The following is a 23367-nucleotide window of genomic DNA, read 5'->3' as shown; positions in this document are numbered from 1 at the left end:
GGGACTGAAGCAGTCATACCTGCAAAGTGCACATGGCCAATCATAGGGTAGCAGCCTATCAGGACAAGATAATGAGGAGGCAACTCCGCTTGAACCTTGATCTAATAGACGAGGTGAGGATGGACGCTGAGCAGAGGATGGCAAGATACAAAAACCTTATGGCTAGGCAATATGATGCAATGGTAAAGCCAAGGCGGTTTGACATAGGCGACCTCGTCCTGAAAAGGGTCTCCTTAGCCACAAAGAACCCAGCTCATGGAAGTTGGGACCTAATTGGGAAGGCCCCTACAGAGTTGTCAACTGCAAGAGACAAGGATCCTATTACTTGGAGGCCTTAGACGGGAGGAAGTTGGAGCATCCTTGGAATGTTGAGCACCTGAGGAGGTACTACCAGTAAAATGCCAGCCTAGATGAACATAACTTTGGACGAGTTTGGAGGCTATCTATCTACATAAAAGACTTGTTTATTTATATTTGTCTTATTATTATGTTAAGGACAAAATTATGGTTTGGCTTGTGTTTGTTTTTCTTTGAAGGCAGGCATTAGTTTCTTAAGAACATGCCTCGTCTATGAAAAATATCTATGTTGTGAACAATATTTGTGGAATGTACATAATGTTGTGTGAATCCATGATTTTAGTACCACTTTTTGTTCATATTGACTTGAAAAAAGCTAAAAAGCTCAACACGAGAAAATTTCTGGACGCGGAGATGTAATCTCAAGATTTCCTAGAAAGTGAAATCAAGGCATGCTCGTCCAAAGCAAAGGACGAGATGAAGCCCATGCCTAAGATCAAATTACAAACGAGCCCAAGGCATGCTCGTCCATTAAATGGGCAAGGTAAAACATAATACCTAACTATACCATGGACGGGAAAAGCATGGGCGTTTTGAAATTGTTTAAATCACCTGTTAAAAAACTGTCCACAGACAAGCAAAATGCAAAGACAAGTCTAAGGACAGACAAATGCACAGACAAGTCTGGGGACGAGTAATGCTTTTACTTAGCCATTTCAAGTAATGCTTTTACTTACCTTTTCACATGGACAAATTACACTCAAGTGGAATTCCAATAAAAATGTTTAAGTATGTATATGAAATGTAGATGAGCAAAACAAGAAATCCTGTATATAAAAATAAACACTCTCGTCTATGCATATATAAGAGAAACAACATTCATTTGATTGTTTCAAGGCGGACAAGAAACGTCCTAAACACCCTTACAAAATTAAACTGTTTTATCAAAACTCGTCCTTAAACATGGACGAGCTAAATGTACTTGAATTACATTAAAAAAAAAAAAAAACCTAAGTCATCAAGATATTTTTTAAGCTGAGGCATCTAAGTTGGGGTCGTCCTGAGGTTGGGTTGTGGCATCGTCCTCTATATTGGCGTCCTCAGAGTCGAGATAAAGGAGAGAGCTAGTGGTGGCAGCATTCAAATTGAGCACGATGGAGCTGAAGTCCACATCAAGAAACTTCTCAACAGCGTCCATCCTAAAATCTTCAAACCCTGCTGCATAGTTGGTATCCAAAGCATCAGTATATTGTTTAGATGCTTTGAATTCAGCCACTGCATCTTCCTTAGCCTTGGAGAGGAGAATGCTGTGCTTGTCGCTCTTTTTCTGCAAGTCTTCAAGACGAGCATCTTTTTTTGCAGCACTAGCCTTCAAATCCTCAACCAAAACTTTCAGATCCCTTCCTCGTCCGTCGTCTTAGCAGCCACCTCACCCATTGTTTAGCTTCTTCCTTTAACTCCTGTATCCTCGTCTCTAACAAGATCCTCGTCTTGTCCAACCCTGTGGCCTGTCTGGACGCTGCTATAAACTTGGACATGCCCTATAAAAGTCAACAACAAATATATATTAAAAAAAGAAAAAAGAAAGAAGAAAAGAAGGGAAATGAACATTTGGTCAAGACGAAGATAAATGTTACCTTGAAAAGGTCATGGACACCAGAGTGTTCAAAGTCCTTGAGGACATGTCGTAGCAAACGTTTATATCTCGTTCGAAACAGCGTTCTTGAAACGTTCCAGGCCAGATCCTCGTTTTCAATAATATTTGAAGGGGCCTTTTGGGACGGTTGAGACGAGGTGGGCACAGTTTTGGACGGTGGAGTCTTGGACGGGGTAGACTCAACAGGAGTAGACGAGTCAATATCATAGACTTTGGCTGGCTGATGGGACGACGGAGTAGGCTTGACTACTTGGGACGAGCCATGCTTGACCTTCTTGCCACGTCTGCTAGGGAGGTTTTCCAAATCCAAGTGTTTGGATATGGTCTTCCTCTTATCTCTAGCTACAGGACGAGCTTGACGATCAAGCTCAGGACGGTCCCCTCAGCACTTACCTCCTTTCCCTTATTGCCTCTCATGGTTGCCATTCCTATAAAGAGACGAAGAGAATTCACTTTGACACACAGGAAAATGAAAATAAAAGATACAAGGAATGCTGAAATTTAATACTTACTTTTTCTTACAGTAATCTCGTGTGCAAGTGCTATGTCAGACGGATTAGGGCCTAACCCCCACTTGGCTAGTCGTCTGAGATTGACCAAGGAATGGAAATCCCTGTCTGTGTGTAGACGAGCCCTGTGGACACGGTCACGGTGCAACTTGCTCAAGGCAGGTCGTCCAACGGCTGTAATGGAATAAATTGAAGTTATATGATGATAATAATAAATAAAAGGAAAAAGAGAGAAGAGGGGGAAAGCTAAGGGACTTACCTCAGGACGAAGGTTCCCTAGGTCCCCGGTAAAACGACCAAAGGTATCCGGCCAAGTCTACAAGATTTCCAGCCCAGAATCCAGAGACGAAGAAAAACTCCGTCTTCCATTTTCTGTCAGACGAGGCCAAGGATTTCACCAATCTACAATCTTTACTTCTGGCTGTGAATTGATAAAAGTAAAAAAAAAAAAAAAAAAAAAAAAAAAAAAAAAAAAGAGAGAACCAAAACGAAATTTACCGAAATAACCTTGAATGACTTGAAATGAACTAAAATTTAGCCTGAGGTGGAATGAGAGGAATATCCACCGCAATGTGTGAAAACCCAGGTAATGCTCAGAGGGTGGTCTCATGAGAAATTTTAAGAAAATGTAAGAGAGTGGTCTCATTAGAAGTTTAAGAAAACCCACGTAATGCACAATCATTGCTTAACCACGGCAACAAAACAAGAGGGTATCAACTGGACCTGGGAGGCCATCAACTAGATCTCTTCAATCAAGTGATCATATAGGGCCGTTGGGCAGTGGTCAAATTTCATGACTAGGACATATTCAACGTCATCACACTCAAAGATGGGACATAAAATAAAGAAAAATGCTAACAAGTGCTCTTAAGGTATTAGTTAATAATTCATTTTTAAAAAAAAATTTATAGAAAATAGAAAAAAAGTAATTAATATTGACTATTTCTTTCATTTTTCATAAAAGTTGTATCAAAACTTTCTTAAAATGAATTATTAACAAGTGCCCTAAGGGCACTCATTAGCATGACCCTAAAAAAAATACCAATCTCCTTAAAAAAACACCTGATAGTCTTCTATGGCTCCAAAATATAAGAATTAAGTCGGTCATTTACCAATAGCAGTCACGAACATATAATGGGCTTACATAATGGAAGGTAGTGTAAGATCCAAGAAAGATAGGATGGGGAGAAAGAAAAACTAAAGTCCGATTGACATAGAAACAGTATAGAAAGAAAAACATGGAAAGAAGTAACATCGACTAAGAGCATTCACATCAGCATATGGATAATCATGTATAATACAAAATTTTCCTCATTTTACACATTTTGGCCAAAAATCCTCCCACATCAGATTATGTAAAACCGTGTAAATTCATCTAAAAATTTCCATGAGCTACAGTACCGTGTATATATACACGGTTACTGTAGCTCATGTATAGATTATTTTAATATTTCTAATTTCGCTCCTTTTTTTCTCTCTCTTCTCCATCTGCTCAACCAACCCCTCATCATCTTCTTCCTCCGATACACACTTCCACAGACAAAATAAAAAATCAACCACCACAAAACCAACAACAAAATAACCCACAGACACCACAAAATAACCCACAGACAAAATCCAAACCGATCGGCGTGCTTGGATCGGAGCTGCGGAGCGGAGTGGTGGTGCGGAGTTGCGGATCGGAGCTCGTGGGAGCTCGGATCGGAGCTGCGGAGCGGAGCTTTGGATCGGAGCTCGTATTAATTTTTTTTAATTAAAAAAAAAAAAAAAAAAAAAAAGAGAACCAAAACAAAATTTACCGAAATAACCTTGAATGACTTGAAATGAACTAAAATTTAGCCTGAGGTGGAATGAGAGGAATATCCACCGCAATGTGTGAAAACCCAGGTAATGCTCAGAGGGTGGTCTCATGAGAAATTTTAAGAAAATGTAAGAGAGTGGTCTCATTAGAAGTTTAAGAAAACCCACGTAATGCACAATCATTGCTTAACCACGGCAACAAAACAAGAGGGTATCAACTGGACTTGGGAGGCCATCAACTAGATCTCTTCAATCAAGTGATCATATAGGGCCGTTGGGTGGTCAAATTTCATGACTAGGACATATTCAACGTCATCACACTCAAAGATGGGACATAAAATAAAAAAAAATGCTAACAAGTGCTCTTAAGATACTAGTTAATAATTCATTTTAAAAAAAAGTTTTTATAGAAAATAGAAAAAAAGTAATTAATATTTTGACAATTTTTTTCATTTTTCATAAAAATTGTATCAAAACTTTATTAAAATGAATTATTAACAAGTGCCCTAAGGGCACTCATTAGCATGACCCTAAAAAAAATATCAATCTCCTTAAAAAAACACCTGATAGTCTTCTATGGCTCCAAAATATAAGAATTAATTCGGTCATTTACCAATAGCAGTCACGAACATATAATGGGCTTACATAATGGAAGGTAGTGTAAGATCCAAGAAAGATAGGATGGGGAGAAAGAAAAACTAAAGTCCGATTGACATAGAAACAGTATAGAAAGAAAAACATGGAAAGAAGTAACATCGACTAACGCCAACAGTTATAAGTTATAACAAGATGCAGTAATATAGATTTCTTTGGTTTAGAACATGGGACAATTTGTTTCTCAAAAAAACAAGGAGTAAATTACAAATAGCATCTTTAAAGTTTTGAGATATTTAAATTTTATACCCTAAAATTTTAAATTTTGGATTTTGCCCCTTAAAGTTATATTCCATTTGCATCGGCAACCCTTCTATCTATATTTTCCGCTAAGTGTACATAAGCTTGCCACTAATGTTTAATTCGTTTTATAAAGCAATGTTACGTCATTTTTTTAGCCTATAAAATTTTTAATAATTAAAATAAAAATAACATAATATCATTTTATTGGACAAAATAAACAAGCATGGCAAACTTATGACACTTAATAGAAAATATAAATAGAAGGGCTACGAAATATAACTTCAATGAATAAAATCCAAGTTTTAAAATTTTAAGGTGTAAAATCTAAACATTTCCAAACTTTAAGAATACAGTTTGCAATTTACCCAAAAATAAAAGAACATTGCAATATTTTTGTACACATTGGAATACAATTTAGGCCTGAATGTTGGCCAAAGTCTAAGGAATCCAGTAAAATTACCATGAAATTAAATGTTTAATAATTACCACAAAATCTTATTTACATATTTATTTGTATTAATGATTAGATGAAACATCAGGCAGCTTCATGATGGGGCAGCCTTCAATACCTCAATTCTGTTTACCATGATTCAATTCTGTTTCACTATAGAAATATGGGTCTATTGAGCTACCGGAGAAAGCCATGGTAGTCTCTATCCAAAAAGAATACAGGAATGTATATACTGTACTTTCATTTAATTTTCTATAACAAAAATTTTTGATTGACAAAAATGAACAGCCTAACCTCAGACCCTAAAGATCTTCAACTTCAATGACAGCATACTTACAACTCAATTTTTGTTTCCTTTAAAAAACAAAATGCCTGAATACATCTAACAACAACGCACTCTATAGATATACATAGGATTGCTCTGCTAGACTAATACTTATGTTACACCCACACAGACAGCATCGAATGAAATTGACTTTGATTTTGAACAAGGCCGCCAACAGGCTCTTGTAGTATATCTGTCCTGGTGGTATAATAATGGTATCCATGTCTTTTGTGTTCCATATCCAGTAAAACAAATATCAAAGGTCTAAAACTACGACTTTATGAGGGGTTTGAGCCCATCACCTTCCCAACCAAGCTTGAGCATTTGATCCAGCACTTTCAAACTCAACTGCAAGCAAAAGGCAGCAACAGTGTGACAACATTTCAATTTAGAATATGCATTTACAGTGATTGCTACTTATTTCCTTTTTCTTTTTGCAGGGTAAAGAAAATCTATTCTGTTCTTAAAATACTGTTTTATAAAACAGAAAGTTCATTTTAATTAAACAATTTTGCTTACATCAAAGTAACAAAATAAATCAATGTACAATAACAACAATTAGAACAGTAAATAAAAACTAAAAGGCTGAGGAAATTTCTTTTTCTTTTGAATATCTATTGTATTCCGTTATAAAGATGAAGGCGCTCAGGTAATTGAAAGTCTCAAACAGAGTCAATTTGTTCTTTGCTTAAGTGGGACAACCACCCTCAGTCCCCAGAAAAGACTGAAAGCATTTGCTGGTTGTTAGCAATGTCCTTCATAGATTCTTCAGTTTTTTTTTTTTTTTTTTTTTTTTTTTCTTCTTTTGTTGAGCATCATATGTTCTTCAGTTAATCAAATGAAAAAAGATCATTTAACAAAACATTTGAGCATGGTTATCCCCTTAAACAGTGTTAAAAGGAGTCGAAGAAGATTCCCCAGCTCAAATAGTAGCATATTGCTCTGCCATGGAGTAAGCAATAACAACATGAAATACAAAGAATAACATAACATTTAACTTACAGCTGGATCCGTGAATATTATCAACCGTTTATCTGCAGTTGACACCAAGAGATTCGTGTTATCCTTGTTTAGAGCCAGAGCTGTAATATCTTGCCCTTCACCAAGCTCCAGTATATGAAATACCTGCAGGATTAGGTATTATTGCCTGTTAGTAGGGCATGAGCCAACTTACTCATGAGTTATGACACCAAGCAAGTAATTTGTGAGCAAAATCTAAGACATCAAAATGAAAAATATCCATGTTAAATGTCAGTCGTAAGACATGCGCAAGAGGCAAAGAAAAAAAAAAGAACAGATAAAATGAAATTCCTGTCATCATGATCTGTTCTGTCTCGTTGATATTATAGGAATGCTAAGTTTTACAAAAACTTATTCAGACCCAGGGCATGGAATGGAAGGAGAAAAGACAAGAGGGCTTAACAATTTAGCCAAGTTCCTGTATCTTAACAAAGGGCTTTAAACACCAAAACACACTCCGGCACCTCAACGTACCAGATTTCAAGTAATTTATGTGGTTAACACCACTAATATAAGGAGAACAAATATGACGGATTGTTGTACCAATCTCATATGTACCATGCCTCCTACCTTAAGAGTATGCAGATCCAGGAAGCCAATTGAAGGCGATGGAAGATCCAATTTGTTGCTTTTCCCAGTTTCATCTGATTCCAAATCAAGATTTTCAGTCCCGGGCTTCAGTAACTTCAGATCCCAGCTATTATTGGCAGTCATATCATTTTCCAAACATGAATTCATTCCAATCAAAGCACTCTCCCCGTCCATAGAAATTTCCAAGCAACTGATGCTACAATGGAAAGGAAGCTGTGCTCTAGCAATCAAAACCCCATTAAGAGAGAAGGTACTGAGAGTTTGTTGTGATTTATTCCAGGTCATTACAACCCCCTGAGATGAGAGGCAGACAGCATGGGCCTCCACACCAGAAAGCCTTCTTATCAGGCGACCCCTTCTTATAGAATGCAAGAGAATATCTGAAGAAGTGGAGCATGAAACCACAACTCCCAGATCTGAGTTGACACAACAACAGAGTATTTCCTGGTGGTGACCCCGAAGAACATGTAGGGGACCTTCAATATGACACCTCCTGCTTTTGTCTGCTAATATGTTTGATAGAGTAGTACTGCTGGTTGAAGTCGGTGCCCCTGTTCCAGTGGAAGGCTCTAATATGCTGGTTGAGCGAGAAGTAAATGCCCTATGTATTCTCCAAAGTAACACCGTCGTGTCCCTGGATCCCGTCACCAGGTAGTTGCTATCAGGTGAAAGACCAAGACAAGTAACTGGAGCACAGTGCCCATGGGCTGTTTCTAAGGTTTTTGCACCATCAGATGATATTAGCTTGATACTATTATCCAAGTGTCCACCTAGTTACCAGCAGAAAAGGTACAAGACAAAGTTAATCTAGAAGTGCAATAGCAAATACTTATCTCAGTCATCAAATTCAATATAGGCTGAATTTTAACATGCAGCAGTGGAAAAAGAGTTCACACTAGAGATATATGTAGAAAATCCAAACAACCATAGTGCAAATAACAACAATAACATCAATATATTGTAAGTTAATAACCTTCCGTAGGGCCCAGGGGAGGATTAAGTCCATCAAATCCAAGTAATAAAAGACAAAAGTAACATTAACATGACATTGGAAAGGACTAACTAACAAATCCAAGTAATATGTAGACATGTTCTTGTTAGGCTCCCCCAGGTTTCCAGGAACACCAGAATGGCAAAGAAAATGAAAACACAAGTGATAGAAATAGATTATGTCAATTCAAAATTCTACACTGTTTCCTTTGTCTTTTCCACTATCTTCTAGGGAATCAAACTAAGCAGAAATATCACGCAGACACACCTACACATTTCTAACATTAGTCTTCCTTCAGTGTGAAAATTAATGAGCAAAGAAAGAAAATAGAAAAGGAAAAAAAAAAAAAAAAAAGAGAATTATTCAGGGTTCGGGTATGTGGATTCCAAAAATTTCATTCTCTCTTATAGGCATTTCCAAATTCCTTATCAGAAATCAAACTAATAGATAGAGCAAACACACATAAAATTTGATGGAAAATGCACTGTTACCATTGATAAAAAAATATGTCAAACATCCTAATGTAATATAAGAATTAGATGAATCTGAAATTGAATAAATAGAAAATCCAAAAATAAAAAGGTCGCCAGTGATAAATTTAAAACCCCCAAAATTGATGTATTCAGAAACAAGTACCAAATTAGCTTTCCATTCTTTTTCTTCCAGTTCCATTATTTGGTTCTCCTCAAATGCAGCTCAGAATTTTCTAAGGGTCGACTGCTTTTAAACATTAAATTCCAAATTTATTACTAGTTTAATGCATGCATGTACTGTGCACCTATTAGCCAAGACATTTCGACAAAGATGGCTGAACAATTTAGCACCCGCAGGTTTCTCGGATACTCACAAAAGCTATCTATCAGAACCGCACTAATCTGGTATATCAATAGAAAATCCTATGAGTAAAATAAGTACTATCTATTAACCATGAATAACTTGCTGCTCTAGTCGGTTTCCTCCACCTTTCCAGTAACACAACAAAGCACAAGATTAGTATACAACAACAACAACAACAACACAGCTTTAGTCCTAAAAATTTGGGAAGGCAAAAGATTAGCATCAATAATTTTAATCAACCTCTGATCACTTAATAGCCTTTCAAAGATTTATTTTTGTTTGGAAGAAATGCCGTATAATTGATGAATGAAATGTGTAAGGATGAAAGTAATTCTTTTAAAATATTACCACAAATGGTGTAAGATATGCCCAGGTAGACAACACTGCTAACCTGATAGGTTCTTTACAGATACAAAAAGAGAAGCAAGAATGCAGAGTTGCAAGGTTGTAAGCTAGTAAAGTCCCATCATTAGATTAAAAAAGTACACAATGAACTCACAGTATACCCAAGGAAAGTGTTTAGCAAAAAAATACTTCATCAAGTTAAAAAATTCTCTAGTTTTTTTACAGGAATGGAAGCACTCTACTTGATGTATTAAATTCAAAGTACGTAAGGTTAGAATAAAAACAAAATATATGCTTACCAGTAATAATTTCATTGTCACATGTAATTGAAACTATAGCTGAGCTTCTGATCCCAGATGTGGCAAATGCTAGAGCTTGAGGAAAGTGCCACTCGTCAGCACCAGATCCAGCTGGTCCTTTGAACATGCGCAGAAATGTTCCACCAGCAGAGCTGGCTGAGGCTCTGCCATGTTGAAAGAGGAACGGTGTACCCTGACCATCAGGTGTGTTAGGCTGCCACTTGTGCTGTGCAACACGCGCTGCTGGAGCATTGATATCAACAATTACAACAGTATCTGAAGAAGCATGAATGGCAGCTGCAGGTAGATTGCAGCGTTCAGGTGTTGGAATAGCATATGGTTTGACTTCTTGAGGATTGCGAAAGATGGTCTGACAAGTAAAACTACAATCAGGATCATCTTTTAAGTATATGCTTTATCAGATAACAGACACCATAACAGCTGAAACCTCAATGTTAACATGAAAACTCAAGTGAAAGGAGCTTTTATTATTTTTTTGATAAGGGGTTGTATTTGGGGCGGGGGGGCGGGCAGGGAGGAGGGAGAAGACAACTCCTGCACAAAGGATGTACAATAGCAGTACACCGTTATCATCATTATCATCATCATGGATGTACCATTTAGCCTTACTGGGGCATCTTGCAATATTTACACTCACACTTCTTTACTTTATTTACCCCCAACCCACTCTTATTTTATCATCTGGATGGGCAAATAATCAATTTTAGTCCTATTTAATGTGGTCAACAGCAAAAGGCAACCTTGACGTGCCAAGCCCTTGTATCACCTAAGGTACCAAAAAAGCACTCAGGGGAGCAAAGTGAAGTGCAGAACTCTAAGTATAATTATTACACTCTTTTCATACAAGGACCACAAATTGTGCTCTTTGATTACAAAGGTAGGACATTCAATTCCATCAAAAACCCTCCTGTTTCTTTCATACCACAAATTCCACAACACAAATGGGCATGACTTGCCACACCTTAGCTACTCTATGGCAATGAAATCATCCTTGCCAATACTCCAAAAGATCAAGCCCAAATTTAGGCATCACCCAGACTAGTCCAAACAATGCAAAGACAAATGAACATATCTTTGTTGCCAAAGAACATTTAAGTAGCAGGTCATCAATAGACTCCCTGCTTCTTTAACACATACAACACCAATCAATTATCGACAAGATGCCTTTTTCGAAGTTGTCAATTGTCAAGATCTAAAGCCGCATTCCACATTGTGGGACCTTGGTCATCCATATGCTCCTCCAAGGGAAGGGAATCCTGTAGAACCCCTAAGGGCATTATAGCATGATCGAACCTTAAACATGCCTTTCTTGTTTGGTATCCACAAGGCACAGTCTTCACATGTCGACGAAGGCAAATTATCCTAGAGCAACTCAAAAAAAGAAGCAACTGATTCCGTTCCCAATCCTGATGACATGAGGATTAATGTATTGGACCTCACCCTCATAGGTATTGAACAATTAAGATGTTGAAGCCTCCTTGTCCAAAATCTTACTCGAGAGCTGGCTCATACGAACCATGAGAATTTGAAGAATGGCTTCCATCCCCCACTGATACTCTTCTGACCCCAAGGCTGCTCTGTTATCAACCCTCCCCAAACTTCACCATATTCAGCGTAGATTACTCTCCTCCAGAGATGGTCCCTTTCCGCTCCAAACCTCCAAGGCCACTTCCCTAAGAGTGCCAAATTAAAAGAGCTAAGCTTCTTGATACCCAAATTCCCTTTCTTTTAAGGGTGAGCACACCACTCTCTAATCCACCAAGAACTTCTGAGGTATCACCAATGCCTCCCCATACAATATATCTTTGGAGTTTTTCCAATTTATTGGCCACATGTGTAGGCATCATGAACAAAGATATAAAAAATAAAAATAAAAAATAAAAAAAATTATAAATAAAAGAAGATAGCATACTCTTAATCAAATTCACCCTTCCTCCTTTTGGAAAGTACACTTTTCCCACCCTACCAACCTTCTTACCACCTTTTGAACTCAAATCATATGTATCTAATGCTTATTAGGAATAGTTTGAAAATTCAAACCTGTAGCAGGCTCTATTAATCTTAAAAAAAAAAAAACAAAGCTAAAAGATTATATGATTGAAGGTTTTTTTTTCCCCCCTTTTATTTATTTATTTATTTCCTTTCTTTCTTTTTGTTGAATTTCATTGAAGCTCTCACCTCAAGCACCTTAACAATCTATAAGACGCTTGGGCTCTCACTTAAGCTTTAAGGCAAGCTTGAGTGCTCAGCCGTTCACCTAGGCTCCAAAGGCAAACACCCTATTTAGAGGCACCTTGCCTCAAGGCTTCAAAGGTGCCTTGCCTTGACCAAGAACCTGGCTCGCCTTTGACCATACTGGTCCTATTTACCTTTAAACCCTTATATTTTAAAGTATCCCTCCAAACTTCCAATGAGTTAGCTCTAGTCTTATCAACTAACAACAATATCATATGTAGAAAGCAGACACCATAGAACCTTCTCTTGAATAGAGTATGCTCATTCATAATTAAATGTGAAGAGATAAGAACATAATACTGATCCTCAATACAAACTTATTGTGATGCCTTTCTAAATACCTTATCATAAACTTTCTCTAAGTCAATAAAAACCATTTGAAAATCTCGACTCCTTTCTCTATTTTCTCCATTAAATGCCTAGGTAAGAAAATAGCCTCCATTGTTGTCTACCCTAAAATAATACCAAATTAATTCTCTGATATTGTTGTTTCATGTCTCAACCTGTGCTCAATTACTCTCCTAAAGCTTCATGGAGAGACTAATAAGCTTAATCCCCCATTTTGGTTTTAAATTATCATGAAATACATCCCACTACCTGCAACATAATGGAGATACACGACACCTCCATAAAAATCTAGGGGGAAGATATAGAATGCTACATTAAAATTAAGGATGAAAACAAATAAATTCCATATGTATAAGCAAATCTGCAAAAACAAATTGAACCCAAGAAAATTAAGGTTCAGCCAAATGAAATTGATTGTTACCTGCAAATGAAGAACATCGGCTAATGGCATCTTCTTCAAATGAGGGACAGTCAGAAGTTGGGATGGGGTTTGTCCAAAGTATGCAATCTGGTCTTGTGTAGCACGCTGTTGTACCTTTTGTTGGTACAAAAGAGGAAAACAAACTGAACATAAGTAAGAAGCAGAAAAATCGAAGAGTAATTATGGCCAGCAAAATAGACTTACTGGGTCCAAGATCTTATCAATATCAACTGTCCCTTCATAGGTGATATAAAAGAATACATTATTTGCCAATATAGCTTCTTTGCCCCGTTGCTTATACCTGAACGTTCCAATTCAACGCAGTAAACACCAGATGAAAAAAATAAAGCTACAAGTTGATTTCAGTATGACTGTTTTCTAATATCTCTACCATGGTTAACAATTGTCTAAAGATTAAAAATGAAATAACAGAGCAATATGAATCGGCGCAATTATAATTCCTGTCACAAAATTGGGATACCTACCCAAATATAAGATCAATCCACTCATGCAAATGGGCAGATACATGCTCACTCTCAAGAGCCATTCGATGCTTATGAATGAAATCAATTGGGTTTTCAGCCCAAGGAGGAAGTTCAACAGAATCTGATATGGTGAATATAAATCAAAAGAGAACATTCAACTTCAGTTTGATGGCCATCAATATTTATCCATGTTACTAAAACAAAGTACTTTGAGAAACATACCAAGCTTTCCACCTAATTGTGTTGTACCAAAATCAATTGAGTTTTCATTTGTCAAGGTCTCAGGGAGGTAAAATAGCTCAGGAACCTAAGATACGAAAACACAGAAAATTTATTCCAAATTCATAGCCATTATATGAAATTGAAAAGCAAACAAAGATGAGAGATGTAATTCCTTCATAATAATGATCATACACATACCAATTCCTTCACATCACTCATTTCCTCAAGAATTCCATTCCAAGTACCCGCAATATCTGAAAACATCCGATCTGCATGATCAAATTTGCCACCTTGCAATTGAATCGAGAGAGTTGTAAATGGTTCGACCCTAACAAGGTAATATAGAACCTGTAATAGAAACACAAAAAATTACAGAGGTATCATCATAGTGTCTCCTAATAATTAAGAAACTTCACCCAATTGATACTGAATTTAATTGGTACACAAACACAACGAACATTGTATAAATATCAGAAATGACAAGTTTCAGAATATTAAATCAAACAAATTGCCATTTTTCAACACTGACTGCCAGATTACCAAAGAATAAAGGTGTCTTGTCACGAATAAAGTTGTACTTTGAGAAATGACAAATCTGGAAACATAGATTTTTTTTTTTCAATAAGCAATTGAATTTAATTGAAAGGTGCAAAAAAAAAAGGGGTCGCACTGCCCTAATACACAGAAAGTGTACAAAGGAGAGACAAATAAAAACATGGCACATTTTATATAATATAATGAAGATAATAGATGTACCTAGAATTTCACATGAACTTTCAGCAAGGAAAGCTCAAGTTTTTCTCAATTCAATAACTAGCAATCTAGGGTCCAGTGTGAATTGCAAATTTTCGGTGTAGACAGCTGAATTACCAAAGAATAAAAAGGTGTTTTAACTTTGAAATAATCTGAGATGTATGCTCTGAGAAAATGACAACCTAATTAGTAAACAGGCAACATTTGACATGTACCTAGAACTTACTGTGAACATTTAGCAAGGAAAGTTCAAGTCTCTCAATTCACTAGTAACTAGCAAACTAGGATCCAGGATAAATTGCAAACTTTTCAGTGCACACAGCCGAATAACCAAAGAATAAAAGGTATTTTCACTTTGAAATAATTTGAAAATGACAACAAAATTGAAAAACAAGCAACATTTCATATAAACTAAGGCAAACAATGGATGGAAGCAAACTTTCATGCTAACTTTTAGCAAGAAAAGTTCAAATTACTCTTGAATTTGTGAATTGTCATAATTCACTACTACCCTAGCAAAATAGGATCCTGAAATCAAACCAGAAAAATTTTCAATATATGAATAATTTTTTTAGTTTTTAGTTATGGATTACACACAAGCAACATGATATTTTGCAAAGCAAATAAAGAAATATCAAATATCATCAAATTCCTCAATGGAAGGTCCATGGCTGGCAGTCTCCAACTTGCAGCAATCATTGAATTCCTCACTTGAGTAATTTGAACCCCCGATCTCGCCCTCCAACCAATTACTATCGGAGAATGGAGTTTCAGATGAGCTATAACTCATTGGGCACAGCAATTACAATATATTAACACAGCAAAAACACTAATACAAAAAAATAAATACAAGGGAACACCTACTGTTCCAGCACTTGAATAGTGTGAACCATAATGGAATTTGGGGATGACGGGATCCTCAAAGCTAGAATATCTCTCTTGGAATTTTTTGAGACGGTCAGGATTCAAAGCACCGACAGGCTGTAAAATGTAAGGTTTTAATGGCACCATAAAATTCATAATTGCTGATCTGCATGAGAGTTGTGATTATACAGATTATTATTCTCATCTCTTTATGGGACATATTAAAATTTAAGAAATGAAAGCACTAAAGCTATATAACTGCAAACAATATTCCTGACAATGTGAAGTTCACTCTGAACTCATACCTCCCACCTTGCCCAACGTTCCATAAGCTGAGTTCTCTTCAGGAGTTGATCAGGTCTCTCAAAGAGTAGCCAAACACCCCAGCCCAAGTGCAACTGGATGAGAGTCAAAACTTGAAGTAAACTAAAATAAAGAATAGAATGCAAGCAATCAATCAAATTAGAAAATTTCTTAGACCAAGTTACAGTTCAAATGAAAAAGATTCAAAAGCACTACCAAGCATCCAATCCAACTACTTTAGCAATAAACAATTCCAAAGTACAATCAATGAGATTCAACATACAGAATAACTCCAAGGGACCATAAATCAGCTGTGTGGTTGTAAGGCTGTTCCCGTACCAGTTCCGGAGCCATATACAGTGGAGTGCCTGTATTAGAACACCTTAATTCCTCAAGGATATCATAGCATCTCAATAAAAGTTCACAAAATAGAAAGGTAACCAGAAATTTAATGCAAAGATTGGACAAACCTTTTATGGATCTCAAAACAACAGTATTCGTGGACATTGCACGTGCAAACCCAAAATCACAACTGGGGGGCTTTGACTTATAAAATTGTAAAACCACAAACGGGGACAGAATAATTATAAATAACCCCATAATTGGTAAGGTAAACAATGCCAAATTATAATTACGAATTAAAAACTTAGATTTTGCCAACTATCCTACCCTTTCTGTTATAAAAAATTATATATATTTTTCAAGGAGAAATTATGAAACATTCATAGTTCACTGAGAAACAATTTAATTAATTATCTTTTCTATTATTTAAAATAGTACTATTCAATTGATTATTTTCAGATTTACATTAATGATTGAGTGTAAATTAAGATAAATGCAACATACCAGCAAAGTAATCTGAATAGGCAGCAAAACTGTATCGGTTTTCTTCTTCCTAGCAAAACTGACCCAGCCTACTCCATGATTACAAATTTCTCCACCAGCGCAATGAGCAAAATGACCCAGATGGGCAAAACCTCACACAAACTCCCACCCACAAAACTAAACTATCACCCAAGACCTTACCCACGCCGACAAATGAAAATACAATAAGTAAATAAACAGAAACCCAAAACAAATCATTGAAAATACCATGAAAAAAGATGCACAAACAAATCAAAAAAAACCCACAAACAATTTTAACAATATATTCCCCAGGCCTAAAACTATTTCTATATGCCCTGTAGTAAGAAAAATCTTCAAGTTTATTTAATGCCTGCAATTCAACAGAAATGGCTTCGGTTATTTAATGCCTGCAATTCAACAGAAATGGACAAGTTGTGCAACTGAAAAATAACTTACATAAGTTATTCTTGTCCATCTGCAAATCATTCCCGTTTTCTTCTCCTCACTGGTTGCTTGACTGATCTCACCTTGCCTTAAAAGAACACAAGTAAATATTAATATGCAAATCATTTATCTATTATATGTAATCGGAATTGAATCGAAGTATCATACCATGTCCAGTCCCACAATTAGGAGGATGTGTCCGTGTTCGTTGCGGCCTTCGCGACCGATCCTGAATGTGTGAAGCCTCTGGTGGGGCAGCGGGTATCTGTGTCTAGATGAACTCGGTATGCACAAACTCAGGGGGGACAGCACTAGGGGTGGGTCGCCCAGGGGTGGGCATGAATCTCATCTCATCTCTACCATGTACATCTGCGGGGGCAGTGCTAGTAGTCACTGGGGGAGACATACGGGCGGTGGGCAATGGAGATGTAGTAGGGGATGTGGGTGGGCAGGTATCATCGCTCCTCATGGATGGGGACCGAGATGTGTCCCCATGGGCAAATGCATGGGATGGACCCGCATCATCGTGTGCCATGGAGCCCATGTCATAACCAATGTCCAAACACATCTCATCTGATGTCTGACTTGCTTCCTTCATGGTGTGGTCATGCACGGGTGTGTGACGCCGACCAGATGTGGGCACGGGTGTCTGACGCCGACCAGATGTGGGCATGGGTGTTTGACGCCGACCAGGTGTCTGACGCCGACCAGATGTGGGCATGGGTGTCTAACGCCGACCAGATGTGGGCCCGGGTGTCTGACGTCGACTAGATGTGGGACGCTGACTAGATTGACGGCCTCCTTGCCGTTGACGTCTACCTGCTTGCCGACCACGCCCTACAGCCGGTTCACTTGTGTTGCCCACAGTGCGTGCATCGTCCAATGTCAACCGACCGAGCTCTTCAATACAACTGTTGAGAAAAATCAACCTGAGTGATGTCATTATAACTACGACCAGCCAGGGTATTCAGCTGCATCAGATATTCAAAATTGCTGATCTGCATGAGAGTTGTGATTATACAGATTATTATTCTCATCTCTTTATGGGACATATTAAAATTTAAGAAATGAAAGCACTAAAGCTATATAACTGCAAACAATATTCCTGACAATGTGAAGTTCACTCTGAACTCATACCTCCCACCTTGCCCAACGTTCCATAAGCTGAGTTCTCTTCAGGAGTTGATCAGGTCTCTAGAATACATAAATAATTAAATTAGTCCTCAACTATAAAAGCAAAAATGAAGGGGGAAATCCTTGTAAAAATTATAATACTGCACTGAAATCACTCAAACACATGAAGCTAAATTCAAATGTCATAGAGATCATGTCTAGTGGTTTTTTTTTTTTTTTTAATAATGTTGTGAGTGTGTTCAAATAAGCTTATTTTGTTTAAAAAGAAGCTACGTAAAAGTGTAATACCTAGAATAAGTGAGATTTTAAGCTCACATTTTAATTTTAAAAACACAAACCCTATGATTGGGGGTATCTTGTAACTCATTAGTCAATATCAAAGACTATTTAATCTACAATTGTAATTCTTTAGGAGGCTCTATCTTGTGAGTTTTCTTCTTACCTAAAAAAAATCTTTATTACTTATAAAGAAAATTCCTATTTTACACTTCCACAATCAAACAAAGAGTGCATAAGGTAGGGTGGAAAAATGAGAGGATAGACAAGGGTGAAGAGAAAATGGAAGATAGATTGCAATTCTCTCTTGTTTGGTAGAACAAAAAAGTAGAAGAAATGAAAAAAATGAAAGCTTATTGCTTTCTATCTAGGTGTGCCACTTAAAATCTTCCCAAAATGGGAGAAAAATGTCTTACATAGGTGATTTTTTTTTAAAAGTCTAACATAGGTGATTTGACAATCTAATCCCTCTAATTTATTCAATAAAAGGATATAATAGAATTTAATACAAGATGCTTTATTCTCTCCACTTTTCTCTCCCTCCTAACAAATATTAATCTCTTCTATCCTTTTTTTTTTTTCTCATCCACTTTACATTTTCTTTCCTCTCACTTCTCTACTAGACAAAACCTAATGCACTCTACATGCCTGTCATGTATACCAAATATTACATTCACAAAGTAGCTATCTGATTCATAATCTCAGATAATAAATAAATAGAAACTTTAGTTTGAGCACTATCTGGACGGGAAAGCTCCATGTCTAAAATTCTTTGAAATTTAGTAAGTTTGACTGGAATGAGAGGATATTTAAACCAACAATGGAGTTGACAGATGAAGTTATTGTGGGTGTAAAAGTAGAAAGTTTATACCTTTTATATTTTTGCTAACATGATCCTTACACAACACTGACAGACAAAAAACTTTCACAGAAAATTATCTACACATATACCAGGAGGAACAAGATGCAAACCTGAGTTGCCAAATATATATTGTTCAAATGAGGAGGACGTGCTTGAACAATAGCTCGATATGCGTTTCGCCGCCCCTCAACACTCTGAATATAAAAAGGGGGGGAAACAAGAGAAAGTAAATGTCAACAACAGGCTGATTAGCAGGCTATTGCAAGGATTGGATACCGTTAAAATACTTTTATACTTTTATTATTTAGACAAGCAAAAAGCAAAGGAAATGGAGAAGATATCTTTCAAAAATGTACCCCAAAATCAAAGAAGAAATTTGAGCGGTCAACCATGAACAGTTCCAAAGCACTCCTTCTTAGGAGATACCTGTGGGGAAAGGAACCCAGTAAAGGGAGACGAAGAACAGAAACAAACAGAAAAGTATCAAATAACTTAACATGAACAGCTGAGAGGCAATGGCATCACATTATATTACATAACTACAAAAGATAGTATGAGAAATAACATCTTGGACTTAAGTGAGGAGAAAATGAAAGAAAGGCATCTTTCTTCACAGCAAATAGATGTTAAGTGGCTTAATATCTTTTGTGTTGGATAACTATTAAGATATATCAAATCCATAATAGCTGGTTCTTGCCATTACTCAATCTAGCCTTAGTGTTTAGGTGTGTTTAGGTAGAGGTGGCAATTTGAGTTAGCATGCCCGATTCGTGTCGTGTCGTGTCGTGAGTATTCGACTATATGGGTCAACACTAACTTGACACGTATATTAAACAGGTCAGGATTTCTCAACCCTAACACGACTTGTTTATTAAACAAATCAGTCATGTCAACCCGTTTATCAGATATTATCAAAGTGAAAAAAATACAAATTTTAGTATATACCCAATTGATCTAAACCATGAAAAACCAAACAAATAGATTTTTTTAATATCAAATTTAGAACTAATGAGTAACTGCATCACAAATAATCATTAAAATCTAAAACATATCTCAAATATCACAAATATTCAATCAATATGTCAAACAAAATAAACCTTAGTTTCTAAAACCTAGGGTTTTGAAAAGTATATTGGTAAAATGACAATTAGATAAACATGTCAGATAAGTCAAACAGGTTCCATGGGTTGAACACAAACACGACACATTTTATTAAACGAGTTAGTCGTGTTAACCCGAATATGACACGAACCCATTAAGCCTCAACACATAACCTGCCAATTTCGTGTCGTGTTAACTGATTGTGTTGAATTTTGCCACCCCTATGTTTAGGTGCCTAAGGATTATAGGTAAATCAGAATTTGACCAAGTTAGTTTAGAAATGGAACCATCCACTACATTGCAATGCCCTTTTTTTGAAAGAAACCAAACTGTAAAGCTAGGTTTGATAAGAAGCAATGAAAATTCCATATGTTACAAAAATAGATTCTCGAAGGGAGAACAATTTTGAAAACCATTTTCCATTTTCCCTAACCAAATGCGTTTTATGGGAAACTTTAAAAAAAATAAAATAAAATAAAGACTGAGCCAATGAGCTCTAACTCATCTGGCACCTCCTCCCCTTGCAAGTGCTTGGTGGCAGGTGAGGTCTTAAGTTCATGACCTATGGGGTGCATGTGTGACTTATCAATCAAAAAAAAAAGAAAAAAAAAAAGACAGTCTTCAGATATTTTTCGCTGAAACAGCAGATCATTATAGTTCCATGAACCAAATGCCAGTCCATCTTTATTTCTTTTTTCTAAACTCAGTTCCCCAATGACAAACATAATCTTATTGTGCGCTTGGAACACACGTTTTCCGTGTGTTCTTGCTTTTTGCTGAAATAGTGGGTCCCATCACTGTTCACGGGACCCGCAAATACTTTTTTCAGCCAAAAAAAACTTTAAAACTGAGTCTCATGACACTATTCACACATTTAAAAATTATTTTGCTACAGTGTTTTCAATTTTCAATTTTTTACAATAAGCAGTATCCAAACAGACCTTTAATATGTTAGATACAACCCAAAAAAAAAACCTAGATTAATTCACTATTAGCTATCTAAAAGCTTAATATTTCTTACAGTAAAAAAAAAAAAAAAATTGATGTATTCAACGATATTTCAAAAATTAATAGCTCAAATTACTAAAGTTCCAACAAGCACAAAAATAAATTACAATAAAACTAACATAAATATACTATTGACTTTACCTTCTGCTATATATTTGATGAAGAGAGGACATCAACCAGCTGTGATCCTTTTCTAGTCCTCTCAACTCAGTACTGCATTCCAACCCATCTGTGATGTTGGCCTCACTATTATCAACTATAAAATTTATTCTCCTACTGGTTACCTGAAAAAGGAGACATTGTAGTCTAAGCTTAGTAGAAATTATTATGAGTAATTACAATAAGTCAAATTTCTTGGGACAAGTTATAGCACTTAAATATTGATTTCAGTTGACTATCTCAAAATTAAAAGAAAAGAAGGTAGTCCAATTTCAATTCCAATCCATTGGAAACAGAAAAAAGGTTTGATAGTCACAGTCACTGTGGATGAAATATAAAAAAATAAGACATCATTTTAAAATGCATGCTGTGTATCTAGAAAGGGGGGTTTAAAAAATAGTATCTAGAAAATGGAAATAGACAAGGGATTTTTTTTTTTTTTTTTTAAATTGTAAGTTGCACTTGCACAGGCACACAATAAGCTTCGAACCAACAACCTCACCCTCCACCTTGTTGTTACAAGGGGAGAAAGTGCGATTTCAGTTAAAACTCAATCGTTCTTAAACACATATTAGAGACTTTTTTTTTTTTTTGATAAGTAAGAAAGATGTATATTTCTTGCCAACTTATATACATCTTTCTTGCTTATCAAAAATAATAATAATAAAATAAACTTGCCAACTTATATACATCTTTCTTACTTATCTATAATTAATTAAATAAATAAATAAATAAAACATATATTGGAGACATATCTACTAGTATCTAGCAATCCAAACAAGGTTTGGCTCTATAAGCAAATTTTTCATTTAAAAAAGGACACCATGAGTGTTGAACTCTATAACACCATATAGCCACAACATAACTCCATCTTGATATCGGGTTGAGCACAGCATTTTAACAAGCAGTAATATCATTCAAACGGTACAGCTCACCGCCATTGCGCTAGGAAGTGTCTAAACAGGGCTCATTCTCTTAGGTAAGGGACAACAGCAACAATACCAAGTTGGCCCTTAAACATAAATGGAATAGTGGATATTTTCAATGATCCAAAAGAGGAATTTTCCTTAGTTCTAATTGATTGCATATACCTCTCTGACATATATGGAATAAAAAAAAATTTAGTGCGCCCACATCATAATATGTATCTAGACATGGCATGATGGCAAAGCAAATGACATTATCAAATGTAAATTGAAAGAAATGTCAGGCTTGAGCTTGTATAACTTACTTGAAAGGTTCCTCGTACAACCCTCAGTGGCCGAACCATTGATGAAGGAAGCTCAAAAACTATTCTTTCATCAAGTTCACTGGGAACATACCCAGGTGCAACTGCTGATGAACTTTGGACCAAGTCTTGGTCACTAGTGAGTTGATCATTACCTCCAAGGGATGCCTGCGTGGTTTGCTTAGCTGTCCCAGATGCTCTTGGCTGAACATCTGCACCATGTTTTGTTTCATGAGCCCTGATATCTGAATTATCAATTTCCACCTGCTCATCTTCTTCATTGACTGGCTCCATCGAGATGGCTTCAGCTGCTAGAATAGGAGCATTCGATGAATTTATGACATTTTCTTGATCCTGCTTTGTCTCAATATGATCCTCATAATTGGCAGCAGCACCAAAGTGATCAGACCCTCTATAATTCCTCCTCAAACATGGTCTCATCCTTGAAGCACTTTCCATTAAGTCCAACTTCCAAAAAACCTACAGATCCACAATAGTTTCTTTCAGAGATTATGATTCCTACCTTCACAGTAAACAAGCCATAAATGATACAAAAGGTGCAGAACCATCATATCATGAGTAACTAATACAAATGCAGCAACAACTGAAGATGCAGTTTACAGAATAAGTTCTAACAA

The 23367-nt window shown here is 36.5% G+C and overlaps 1 protein-coding gene across 1 annotated transcript in view; it reads right to left on the bottom strand.

Moving 5' to 3' along the window:
• Positions 1-5734: 5734 nt before the first annotated feature.
• Positions 5735-23367, bottom strand: part of LOC111987737 (BEACH domain-containing protein C2) — a 36857-nt gene continuing 19224 nt past the window's right edge. Inside the window, exons 15-36 of the mRNA XM_065776751.1 lie at positions 22733-23209; positions 21484-21626; positions 19590-19659; positions 19344-19427; positions 18099-18155; positions 17871-17959; positions 16974-17049; positions 16803-16887; positions 16518-16648; positions 16142-16217; positions 15955-16039; positions 15674-15794; positions 15369-15485; positions 13950-14099; positions 13752-13836; positions 13530-13650; positions 13249-13345; positions 13045-13158; positions 10020-10389; positions 7527-8317; positions 6939-7061; positions 5735-6284 (exon numbers count right to left, since the gene is read on the bottom strand). Of these exons, the coding sequence (XP_065632823.1) occupies positions 6207-6284; positions 6939-7061; positions 7527-8317; positions 10020-10389; positions 13045-13158; positions 13249-13345; positions 13530-13650; positions 13752-13836; positions 13950-14099; positions 15369-15485; positions 15674-15794; positions 15955-16039; positions 16142-16217; positions 16518-16648; positions 16803-16887; positions 16974-17049; positions 17871-17959; positions 18099-18155; positions 19344-19427; positions 19590-19659; positions 21484-21626; positions 22733-23209 (3540 nt within the window). The 3' untranslated portion in view covers positions 5735-6206. The remainder of the gene's footprint in view (positions 6285-6938; positions 7062-7526; positions 8318-10019; positions 10390-13044; positions 13159-13248; positions 13346-13529; positions 13651-13751; positions 13837-13949; positions 14100-15368; positions 15486-15673; positions 15795-15954; positions 16040-16141; positions 16218-16517; positions 16649-16802; positions 16888-16973; positions 17050-17870; positions 17960-18098; positions 18156-19343; positions 19428-19589; positions 19660-21483; positions 21627-22732; positions 23210-23367) is intronic.

The sequence above is a fragment of the Quercus suber genome, unplaced genomic scaffold (genome assembly GCF_002906115.3).
Source record: "Quercus suber isolate HL8 unplaced genomic scaffold, Cork oak 2.0 scaffold_141, whole genome shotgun sequence".
Taxonomy (NCBI): Eukaryota; Viridiplantae; Streptophyta; class Magnoliopsida; order Fagales; family Fagaceae; genus Quercus; species Quercus suber.
Note: the sequence above shows the minus strand (reverse complement) of the source record. Positions and strands in the feature narration are given on the sequence as shown.